The 12,824-nt window shown below is 45.9% G+C and overlaps 1 protein-coding gene across 1 annotated transcript in view; it reads right to left on the bottom strand.

Annotated features, from left to right (window-relative positions):
- Positions 1–12,824, bottom strand: part of TM6SF1 (transmembrane 6 superfamily member 1) — an 81,499-nt gene that overhangs the window by 31,623 nt on the left and 37,052 nt on the right. The window contains exon 4 of the mRNA XM_075342770.1: positions 936–1,039. Coding sequence (XP_075198885.1) covers positions 936–1,039 — 104 coding nt within the window. The remainder of the gene's footprint in view (positions 1–935; positions 1,040–12,824) is intronic.

Genomic DNA, 12,824 nt, shown 5'->3' with positions numbered 1-12,824 from the left:
CCAGGCCCCATGGCAAGGATCCACGCCACCTGAATACATGACGGGACACTTAACAGAGACACTGGGGTCCCCAAGCCAGTTCAAGCCACGGGGATCCACAACCAAGTGCAAGGAAGGGAGGTCTTACACTCCACAGACACCTGTGATTGCCTTTGATTTACCCGAGATCGACTGAGGCTCATCGTGGCGGAGAGTGGCACCTCCGGGGCATCTTACTAACTGTGAGTAAAGAAAACTTTGAACCGCAGCCCCCTGTGTCGTCCCTGTCTTTGCCGTCGCCCCGCGCGTCGGCGCTCCCGTGGATCACTGCTCTCGTCATCCACCCGGGGCCCGCTCCTGTGGGGAGCGATACCATCCCAGCTGCCATAACACTTGCCCCGGCAAGGAATTCTGCTACTCCCTGGCCACCTACCACAGGTGGCGTCACAACAAACTTTTCCCAACACTCCGCTTTCTCCACCATTTACTGTACACCTCGGGGCAACGGAATTGGGCAAGGCCACCCGTGACATTGCCTGACCCAACCCGCAACAGCCCGGCAATGAGTAGGTTAACCACCTGCCCCGTGGGGCGCTACAGTAGCCTAATTGGCACAAAATAAAAACATTTAAAAAAAACCACAAAAATGCTGAAAGAATACACCGAACACAAGTTCAGTGAACTCACAAGATGATCCTCCACCCATCTATACACAGCACCCTGTCATCTATTGCAAAGAAGAGTGGGGGAGGGGGGGCGCATAATTAGAGAGGACTACTGATGTATTCTTTTATCGCTTCTAGAAACACTACATTTGTTTGTGCTGTTTTGGCCAACTACTACTGATGTGTAGCTGAAATATGCTCTCCTTACATAAGGCAGGATATTAATATATAATGACTATCTATTCAAGTTTCATTCACAGAAGACACATGATTATGGTGAAAGTCGCTTACTCCCATGCAATTGCTGCCACCATCAGTAGATACATCAAGTAGTGAGCCGTGCCATCCCAGTAACAGATCATATGAGCGTGCGCTGTATTCAGGTAGGGCTCAGTCTGTGGAAAAAAAACATACAAGTTAAATGGATATTTATATTTCATATATACTCTAATAAGATGGAAAGTTACAGCCTGAGGTAATGCTTATACCACACGTGCCAGCTCAGCAGTAATGTGGAAAATCATAGCCATGAGCTTATTTAGCTACCAGGATACCAGGCATAGCAGTAACTGTGAGGCTGAACGACTAAGGCAGCTTATTTCCACACAGACATAAGGTGTAGATAGTAATGATCATTAGTGATGAGTGACCACTACCATGCCCGGGTGCTCGGTACTCGTAATGAGCAGATGGAAGCTCGAACGGGCACAACTTGTGTACTGAATATAATGGAAGTCAATGGGGACCTCAAGCATTTTTACGTAAGGTTTCCCTGAAAAATGCTGGAGTTCCCAATTGATTTCCATTATACTCGGGTACTCGAGTCGCACCCATACAAGCATCCAACTGCTCTTATAAAGTACTGAGCACCCGAGCATGGTAGTGATCGCTCATCAATTATGATCATGGAAGGGAGTGTGCATAACTGGGATTCCACTTTAGGCCCTGTGCGCACTAGAAAATGGAATTTTCTTAAGAAAATTTCGCAGGCTCTGAAAGATTACCGCACCTGTGGAAAAACTGCGGCAAACCGCACCCAAAAAACGCATGCAGTTTTACCGCGATTTGCTGCGGTTTGTCATGGTTTTACCAAGGTTTTACCGTGGTTTTGCCGCAAATTTTCGCAGTTTGTTCCCTACGGTTTTTGACCATTATCTATGGCAAAAACCGCAGGTACCTGCGGAAAAGAATTGACATGCAATTCTTTTTGCTGCAGGAATCCCGCAGCAAAATCCGTAGCTGTCAAAATCCGCCTAGCGCGCACAGCATTTTTTTTTCCATAGGATTTGCTGGTGAATCACTGAAGAAAGGTTATGAACATTTTCTGCAGCGAAACATGCAGCAAATCCGTGGGAAATCCGCGGTAAAATCCGCCTAGTGCGCACAGTGCCTTAAGTTCCAAAAAGAAGAATCATGGTTATGGTTATACATCTGCTGAGTGCATCACTCTTTCTATGCAGTGATATTGTTTTCATTATTCCTGTATTGTGTCATCATCATGTGTATATTATTCCTACAAGTGATGCCATTATGCGTGAGGTACTGGGTACTAGATAACGTATTTATGCATTGTCCCTGTAATATGACATCGCAGTACATAATATTGCTGTGCTATAACTTCAAACTGTATATTATTTTAATATTGTGACATTACTATGTGCAGTCTTCATGTTATATGACATCACTGGGCGCCATATGCTTCTAAAGTGACATCACTGTGTGCAATTCAATATCCTTGCATATTAAGGAGGTCAAAATTATTTTAAGGCTTTCATGCTCTAAATATATTGCCCACGGTGTTCGTTGAGAACTGCGACTCTATTTCATGTTTTTCTCCATGTTTGTTTTGTTTTTTGCATCCCTGATCATGTTATGCTCGTTTTGTCCTCAGCTGCTACAGCATAATAAATCCAGCAGAGGATTTAACACACATGATTGGCCTATTTATTTCAGTTAAATCAGTATCCTAACATTTCTTCATTGTTGGAAATGTGTCACTGGATTTATGCTTCCCATCTTGTGAGCAGCATAAAATAAGGACAGAAACTTAGTTACTGGACTCCATGCTAATGTCACCATGTGACTGCAGTATAGTGATGGACAGGGGGCTTCTATACTGTGCCTCACGCTAGGGAACCCTAGGCTATCCCTGACCTCTGGATTACCCCTGAAGGTGGAGACGTCAGAGTCCCATGCCTTACTATTCTCCTGACCAGATCTAACCTGTTTCCCCCAGGAAATGAAGGGGCAGGAGTGTGATGAAAACACAGATGAAGATAAAGGAAAACTAAAACTCAGACGCACTGCAAACTCACAGAAATAAACAGTAAGAGATTAAGAAGAAAAGCAGGAGTCGGAAGGCAGCAACAAAAAGACAACAAGGCTTAACACCACAACTGCTCACAGCAAATATGCACAACAACCACCAGCAAGCTTGTATCACAACACCTCCCCAGACCAGTATAGGTAAGCTATAGTTGGCATTAATGCAATAGCCCAGCCAATATATAACATAGGGGAGTGAACTTAACTGGCTCCCCCACAGCATGTGATCAGAGATTAAAAAGAAGCCCAGCAGAGATTAACTCTTGCTAGCCTGCCTAAAGATACCGTCACACATAACGAGATCGCTAGCGAGATCGCAGCTGAGTCACGGTTTCCGTGACGCAGTAGCGATCCCGTTAGCGATTTTGTTATGTGTGACACCTACCAGCGATCAGGCCCCTGCTGTGAGATCTCTAGTCATTGCAGAATGGTCCAGGCCATTTTCTTCAAAGGCGATGTCCTGCTGGGCAGGACGCATCGCTGTGTTTGACACTGTGTGACAGGGTCACAGTGACTGCTGAGATCGTTATACAGGTCGCTACTGCGACCTGTATTGTTCCTGCATCGTTGGTAAGATCTGACTGTGTGACATCTCACCTGCGACCTCTCAGCGACTTATCTGCGATCCCTATCAGGTCGCATCGTTTTCAGGATCGCTGGTAAGTCGTTGTGTGACTGGGCCTTAAGTCTGTGTGTCAGCGCCGGTATCTCCCTGCTCTGATCACAGACATCAGAGAAGTTAGCAAGTAGAGTGCCAGAATATTTACAGTAGTTTCCACTAATCCTGACGCTGCAATGACACTTGGTGATGCCTACAAAAATCTCATTGTGACATCTGTAATTTTGATGATATCATTGTTTTATCTGCTGCGACTCTGCTATTCTTCTCATTGAAGAGCATTACCTTTCCCTGTCTGTGCCACTGACAGCTTTTGACTTAACGATGTCAGAAAGCTGCCAATCACTGGTGGAAGGAGGAGTGGAGATAAGATATAAAGAATTTGCGCTAAGGTTATGTTCACACTGTGTTTAGATGCTAAGTTTTTCATTTGTTGGGAATGGCTCCTGATGAATGCTCCCACATTATAATTATATAAACTTATTTTTTACTGGCCTATGTTAATACACAATTGCTTTATCTCAACAGAGAAGCATTTTCAACATAATTGTTTAAGAAATACAAAAAATAATTGAAATGCAGTACTTCTCTCCATAGTTTGAAGACCTCCTGAACAGATCGTCTCAATTTTCCATTTTCCACAATGGAGATAAGGTGGACACTTTGACCCGTCAGGTCGAGCAGCAGCACATGGCGCTGGGGGACCTGGAGGACGGGTTCAGCATTGTGGAGGACAGTGTGGATGAACTCTTCCAGGACAGTATCAAAGCCTTCACCCACATGAAGCCCTTCATCTCCAATCCCTTCCAGGATTTTTTTTTTTTTTTAGTGGTAGATTATGCCACCCTGCAGGTATACAGTGGCAGATTCCTGGGGCATAAATTCATTGGACAAATTAAAGAGCACCCGTCAGCACGATTTTATAAATTAAACTAAAAGTATGGCCATAATGGGGCAATACAGATTAAATTGATACCTCTTGTGAGGATATGGTAATGAATTTTCAATGCACAGGGGCCAGACTGTACACTAGGTCTCCTACTCCTGCACCGGCCTCTCCACCTGCCTCCGGTGTTTGAATGACAAGTCACAGCTATTTAACCTCTTCACCCCTGGGCGATTTTCCGTTTTTCTTTTCGCTCCCCTTTTTTTCTTTTCGCTCCCCTTCTTCCAAGAGCCATAACTTTTTTATTTTTCTGTCAATCTTGCCATATGAGGGCTTATTTTTTGTGGTACGAGTTCTACTTTTAAATGAAAGCATTAGTTTTACCTTATAGTGTACTGGAAAACGGCAAAAAAATTCCAAGTGCAAAAAAATTGGAAAAATGTGTGATTGCATGGTTGTTTTGGGGATAATTTATTCACAGTGTTCACTATATGGTAAAACTGAAATGTCGGTACAATGCTTCAGGTCGGTACTAGTTTGTAGATACCAAACATGTACAGGTTTACTTTTATCTAAGGAGTTAAAAAAATTCAGAAGCTTGTCCCAAAAAAATGGCACACTTTTTGTGTCATTTTCCATAATCCGTAGCGTTCTAATTTTTTGGGATCTATGGCTCAGTGACGGCTTATTTTTTGCATCTCAAGCGACATTTTTAATGGTACAATTTTTGCGCAGAAGCGCCATTTTGATTGCCTGTTATTGCATTTTGCACAAAATTGGCAGCGACCAAAAAACATAATTTTGCCATTTGGAATTTTTTTTGTCCCTACGCCGTTTACCGATCAGATTAATTGATTTTATATTTTGATATGTGACGCCCTGGGCAAGCCAGGCGTCACAGGTCACAACATCACATTCACCCCACATTCCCGGCAGGTACATCAAGGCTAACCTAAAATCCTTGTTGCCTTCCTCCAGGGGCTGATTTCCACACCAGGGGGTGGGCCAGGCGGTTGGCTCCGCCCACCGAGGAGTTCACAGCCCTGGAGGCGGGAAAACCAGGCAGCTGAAGTCTAGCTGAGGGCTAGAGAGGAGAACAGCTAGGGTAGTGAAGGAGTAAACAGTGAAGTGGTAAAGGAGGACAGTAAGAGTGGTGACAGAAAAGAAACAGTTAAGAAAGCCTGAAGTTGGTCCGGGTGTGTGCCCCGGACTGAGACAGCAAGGTCAGCAGACGGCCGTGATAGTCTGCAGGGGGACTGCTTGGAGGTTGCTGGAAGGACCGCGGACGGGTGGTGACCCGGCGGTACCGGAGCAGTATACGAAGAACAGTCAGCACCAGGGCAGGGGCCTTTCGGATCCCGACAAGGCTAGGAGTCGCCATAATTTGCCAAATCCGTCAGTGAAGGGGACCTCTGACTCCTAACAACCAAGTCCTGATTGAAGGCAACAGTCCGACCGTTAAGGGGAGACACCGCCACCGCCAAGGCACCAGTTTCCCAGGGCCAGCGCCTACGGGCAAGAGAGGGGCTCCTCCGGCTCATGTCCAGGTCGGGGAGCGGATAACCGGTGGGAACCCATCGCTACCAAAAAGACTTTACATAGGTGCAGGGAAGAGACTGTCACCGCTAACTGCAGGGAACATCAGCACCGTAACCGTCCGAGGGACCCGTCCAACCAGCCGTTTGTTTACCGAGAACTGTGTCGTGTTTACTGGCTGAGTGAGTACAGCGCTGCCCCTGCGCCCCTACACCTCCACAGGCCCCATACCCGCCTGTCCACCATACCAACCCCATCACTGGGCCCCGGGACCACCAAAACCCCTACCCACGGAGGGGCAAACTAACAACTGGCTGCTCCATACCATCACTCCCGGGTTCCCCAGAAAGAGCAGTGGTGGTGTCCACTTAATCACCACAACCGTGGGTGGCGTCACGGACAATAAACTATCCCAAAACCCAATCCCCTTTCACTCACGGGCGAGGAGCGCCGCTCGAGTCCCCGGGATCCGGCCCATCGCTCGAGCCACCGAGCAGCAGCAGCAGCAGGCCGCAGCAGCCGCAGCAGCAGCCGGATCCGAGCAGTGGGAGAGCGCGGCGTCCCCTCCTCCGCCCGCGACAGATAGATCGGGCGTTTCTGAATGCAGCGATACCAAATGTGTGTATATTTTTTAACCCTTTAATTTTCAATGGGGTGAATGGAGAGTGATTTGACCTTTTAGGTTTTTTATTTTTTTTTTATTTTACTAGCCCCCCTACGGGATTATAACGATCAGCAGTCTGATCGCTCTTCCATTTCTCCAGATCACAGCTACACAGCTGAGATCTGGAGAAAAGGAGCTCTCCTATTACAAACGGCAGCCTGCCGGGTGTAAGAGGAAGTGACTCATGATAACTACAGAAGTCATCACATGACCCTGTGCTACCATAACAACGATCGGATCCATGTGATCACATCACGTGACTTCCAATGGAGCCGAGTAAGTGAATGCTTACCGTGGCCCACTATTACATTGCGTTGTGATATTTTTACAGCGCGTTGTAAGTGGTTTACAGGCACTCGTGCTTGATAGCCGCACATATCAGCTGTTCAAATCAACTGACATGTGCAGCGATCGTTGCCGGCTGCCAGCGGCAGCAGACAGGCATTAACCTGACACGATCCATGACGTACGTAGTACGTCATGTGTCGTGAAGAGGTTAAAGGGAACCTGTCAGGTGCAATATGAACCCAGAACCACGAGCAGTTCTGAGAGCAAATTGCTAATCCCTGCCTAACTATCCCTGTATACACTAGCATAGATAAATAGTATTTCTAAAGATCTTTTATCTTATGCTAATGAGCGCGGGGACTAGTCCCAAGGGCGTTACTTCCCTTGGATAGTCGGCCCACATAGCACGGTAGCACGCCCCTTTGGATGTACTAACATGCTCATGAATACGCAGCGACGCCGCACATACCTCACTATTTATGGCGGCTGGCGAAGGATGGATGAGTAATGAATAGACTGACACTGACGTTTCCCTGCCAGAGAGATCTAGACTACAATAATGCCGAAGGTTAGCATTAATGGTGAGAATAATCTGATACTGTTACCTGTGCTATACCAATATCTCATATTTAAAGTGCTAATCCCTGATTTGTATATAGTAAATAAACCGTTGTTGGTTCAGTCGCGATTGCCTCCTCATTGTCTGTGACATTGCATTTGATCCCCTGCTTATAGCAGCAAAACAACCCCTATACATCTTTGAACCTCCACCATATTTGACTGTAAGTACAGTGTTCTTTTCTTTATAGGCCTCATTCTGCTTTTGGTAGAATGATGTGTTTTACCAAAAAGCTCTATGTTAGTCTCATCTGTCCACAAGATGTTTTCCCAGAAGGATTTTAACTTATTCAAATACATGTTGGAAAACTGCAGTCTAGATTTTCTGTGCCTCTGTGTCAGTAGTGGAGTTCTCCTGGGTTTCCCCCCATAGTCATTAATAAAATTCAAATGTAGAAGGATAATTTACGTTGTCACTGATACACCCTGAGCCTGCAGGACAGCTTAACTTTTTGAGGAACTTGATTGGGGCTGCTTATCAAAAATCCTGCGTTGCAACCTTTGATCAATTTTTATCTGATGTCCACGTCGACTACCTACAGTGCCATAGGTTGTAAACTTCTTGATTATGTTGCACACTATGGACAAGGAAACATCAAGCCTTGATATTTTTCCCAAATTTGGTTCTCAAGTCCTCAGACAGTTCTCTTCCTCCATGCTTAGTGTGACTCACACGGACACATTAAGTCAACTTCTCCTCTTCTTATCTGATTTCAGGTGTGATTTTCATATTGCCCACACCTGTTACTTGCCCCAGGTGAGTACAAACAAGCCTCACTTGCTTCAAACAAACTTGTTTACCCACAGTTTTGGAAAGATGCCAACAATGTTGTTCTGATTATATGTGTCAAATACACTCAAAGGAAATAAACATGTCAATGACAAAATGTGTAATTGCAATAATTTTCTATGAGAAATACTTAATTTTCTGGAACAATTTCAAGGGTGCCAACACTAAAGGGTGCTTTACATCATATCGCTAACGATATATCGTTGGGGTCACGTTGTTAGTGACGCACATCCGGCGTCATTAGCGACATCGCAGCGTGTGACACCTAGAAGCGACGATCAACGATCGCAAAAACGTCAAAAATCGTTGATCATTGACACGTCGCTCCTTTCCATAATATCATTGGTGGTGCATGCCGCTGCATGTTCGTTGTTCCTGCGGCATCACACATCACTACATGTGACACCGCAGGAACGACGAACATCTCCTTACCTGCGTCCACTGGCAATGAGGAAGAAGGAGGTGGGCGGGATATTCCGCCCGCTCATCTCCGCCCCTCCGCTTCTATTGGACGGCTGCTGTGTGACGTCGCTGTGACGCCGCACGAACCGCCCCCTTAGAAAGGAGGCGGTTCACCGGCCAGAGCGACGTTGCAGGGAAGGTAAGTTCGTGTGATGGGTGTAAGCGATGTTGTGCGCCAAGGGCAGCGATTTTCCCGTGACGCAAAACCGTCGGGGGCGGGTACGCTCGCTAGTGATATCGATAGCGATATGGCAGCGTATAAAGTGCCCTTAAGGGTATGTGCCGACGATCGTGTTCACAGCATTTTGGATACAGCATACTTCAATTGCATCCAAAACGCGGCGATGTACGCTACAAGCACAGTATATGGGATTTCTAGAAATCCCATGCCCACTGTGTGTGTACAGTACGCAGCGTAAACTGTCCTGTGGTGTGGCTTTCCGAGCCGCAAACATGTCAACTGTTTGCTGTGGAGTCACAAGCATTCTCCGCAGGGAGAACAAAAGAGAGACCGCAACTGCCCGAGCCCGGACCATGGTCATGGGTAGAAGCGGTCTCCTGTGGAGGAGACTCACGCCCCTGTAGGTCAAGAACGGCTGTGTCAAGGATGCAGCAGGTCCTGATCGTGGTCACATACCCTAACACTTTCGGCAATGACTATTGTGTGATCACCCTATTCTCTGGAGTATCAGCTATGGTACTCTTGCTTTCAACAGTCCAATGTACTGTCATGCATGTCAAATTTCCATATTATTTAGTGAAAAAAGAAGATACTTGTAATTTGGTAATTTGTAGCATCAACACTTCCATAGTTATACTATTGCTTGAGCAGCTGAAATGCTTCTTTGCAGACTCCTAAACTGTGCATTTGCAAGTCTGAGTATTTATTTATAGAACAATAGGTAACTTAATAATTTATTTTTTGGGAATTCAGCAAAAACTGAAAAATATTGCTTTTATACTGTACAACAGTAGTTTACAGAAAATGTTTTCCATTCTGTATTTCGCATTAAAGTACAAATAAACTAACCCATAAAGAGATTTCTGTTTTGGAACAGAAATAACTTTGTAATAAAAGCTGCAAGGTGGATTAAAATGTTTCTTAAGGAGAAAAGAATGGAACTGGCACAGACTAAATCTAACAATCACATACAGATTGAAATACAGTAGCTTTTAAAATGACTTGTGTATGTATTAAGCCATGGTCAGGTTGCTATGAGCACGTGGGATAGATTAATTTATCAGGCTAAGGTGCAGACGGATGTATTTTCAGAGCGCGAGCAATCACACTTGGGCCAATGTTAGTCTTTGGGGCCACTCACATGTCAGATTTTTAATGGATCTATAAAAATTAAATTACATACTGTGGTATCCGATTTTTTTCTCGCCTCCATAGACTTGAATGGATGAGTCTCCTCTGATTTCAGAGTAATATAGCAGCATGCTAGGATTTGTTTCACCGACAGATTGTGTCAGTAAAAATAATCTGTCATCTTCACTGTCTCATTGAAAAACATGGGTCAGTGTGCTATCTGATAAAATATTGGATAGCACATGTCTGATTTATACAGTCGTCTGTTCAAGCTCTAAGGGCAGACGGACATTAAATCTCCCATCCAAGATTATCGAGCCGATTATATAAATAACATTCTGAGCAAAATCTGATCAGTGTCAGCTTAGTGTGATCCCATTCACTCGGATGAGAGAATCGGATCACACTGTGTCACAGGTGTGTCACTGGTGATAGACAGTCATGTGGTGTCCAGCAATAGAAGGTCAAAGCATTTGGCTGCGCAAAATGCTCCCTGACTTTCTATTATTTCTGCTATCAGTATTCAGTGAACTAGGTATTTCTTCTGCTGGGTTTTCATCCTTTTCTCTTTAAGACCCAGCAGAGCTCCTCTTCCCTTCAGCTGCTAATTATCTGTATCTCCCCTTGGGTTTAAATACTCTCATTTTCCCTGAATATGTGCTGATGATATTCAGTTCATTCAAGCTCTGGATGCAAGCAGGCAGCTTGTACTCATCTGTGGTATTGTTGCTGAAACTTCCACCTGAGTCATTTGTGGATAAGTAGTTCATGCACTTTATTCCCCGTGCGTCCTCCTTGCGTTTTCTTTATTGTTTAGTGGGGTTGACGAAGAACTGATCCCAGCCATTCCCTATCTATGGCCCAGCGCTAGGGTCATCCCAGGGTTAGGTATCTGCCTCGGTGCATAAGTGCAGAACCTATCTAGGGTGGTGAGGGACCCCAGGGACCAGTGGTAGGTTTGGTCAGGGGTCACCATCTCCCCCTTTCTCTAAACGCAGGGTTTTGCTTCCCTTCCCTTTTGCCGTTCCCTTGGTACTTCCCTGAACCTAGCGTGACACACTGTGAGAAGATGGAAAATAAAATTTCTCCATCTTCTCCATTGTGTCAATGCGCTGAAATTGGACTGCTCTCAGACGTTATGCAAGTGCAATCCAATGATTTCCACGCACTCATCGACTTATATTGCCACCTGAGATTCAAATGCCGCATGAAACTCGGACATACAGCAACAACAAACGCATGCTCAACAAATGTGAAGAAGCAGGTGAGCAGCATTACTATATAAAGGAACACTCATCGTTCCAAAGCAGTTTGTGCAGCATCTGCCGGCATGTCTGGATCTAGCTCCCTGGAAAGTTATATATGGAGCCTCTTCAGGGAACAACAGATGCGAGGAAAACCCAAAACACATATGTACAAATGTAATTCCTGGCTTGGCTTCTTATCCTGAGTAGTGATGAGCGAGCATGCTTGTCACTACTCGGTACTCGCACGAGTATCGCTGTACTCGGGCTGCTCGGCGGGGACCGAGTAATCTCGCGATACTCGTGCTGTACTCGTGGTCTTCATTTCTGCATGTTGGCGCTCTTTTGAGAGCCAGCCCTCATGCAGGGATTGGCTGGCAGACCACTGCAATGCCACAGCCCTGTTAGTTGTGGAATTGCAGTGATTGGCCGGCCTGCACAGCGTGACCGAGCCTTTATATCGGCCGGCGCGCTGTGCTCTGCTCACAGCTATTCAGACATTCAGTGTAGGGAGAGTGTCGCTGATTCAGGGAAAGCTTTGCGGCCCTTTATAGCTTTTTCAGTTGCAGGGCTGCAAACAGTGTGACCAAAAGTCCTTCTCAGGACTATTCTAGTTGTATACAGGCAGGCAGGGTATAGCCAGGTCGGAGTACAGTAGCAGAGTCCTTCTCAGGACTACTGTTGCTATATACAGGCAGGGTATAGCCAGGTCTGAATACAGGCTAGTGACCAAAAGAGTCCTTGTCAGGACTATTGTACCAGTATACAGGCAGGCAGGCAGGCAGGGTAGTGGTGACCGTATACCAGCCTTCATCATATCTGGGGCTGGTGTACACAGTGTAAAACAGTCCAGATAGTGTCTGACTTGTCTGTAATTGTCGCTCCCCAAAAAAACCTGTTAGGTTATTATTGCGTCCGTGCTTGGTTTTTAAAACCGCACGTGTGTGCCTGTTGGTGGCAGCGTACAGGTGCACTTGTGTGCAATTTCCACACACTTTGATATAACGCACAAGTAGTGAATATACACGTCAGCAGTGCACAGCATTGCAAAATGCGCAAGGGCATTGGCAAGGAACAAGGAAGTGGACGTGATGGTGGTGCAGGCAGAGGCCGAGGTCGTGGGCAAGCTCTAATTTCGCCACAACAAAGGGCCACATCTAGTCGCTCGCACGTCCTGTCCCAAATTCTTGGGGACCGCAGCAGTACACCGCTCTTGAACCAAGACCAGTGTCAACAGGTTGTTAGTTGGATAGCAGATAATGCTTCCAGTCAGATTGGCACCACCACAAACACTCTGTCTTCCACACGGTCAAGTGTCAGTAGCCGTGATACTGCACCGCACATTTCTGAACCTGATCCTCCTTCCTACCACCAGGCTGAGTACACGTCCTCCTCGGACATTAATGATCCCACACTTGGACACTCGGAAGAGCTGT

The sequence above is a fragment of the Anomaloglossus baeobatrachus genome, chromosome 4, assembly GCF_048569485.1.
Source record: "Anomaloglossus baeobatrachus isolate aAnoBae1 chromosome 4, aAnoBae1.hap1, whole genome shotgun sequence".
Classification (NCBI taxonomy): Eukaryota; Metazoa; Chordata; class Amphibia; order Anura; family Aromobatidae; genus Anomaloglossus; species Anomaloglossus baeobatrachus.
The sequence above is the reverse complement of the archived record's forward strand: the minus strand, read 5'-3'. Positions and strand labels throughout refer to the sequence as shown.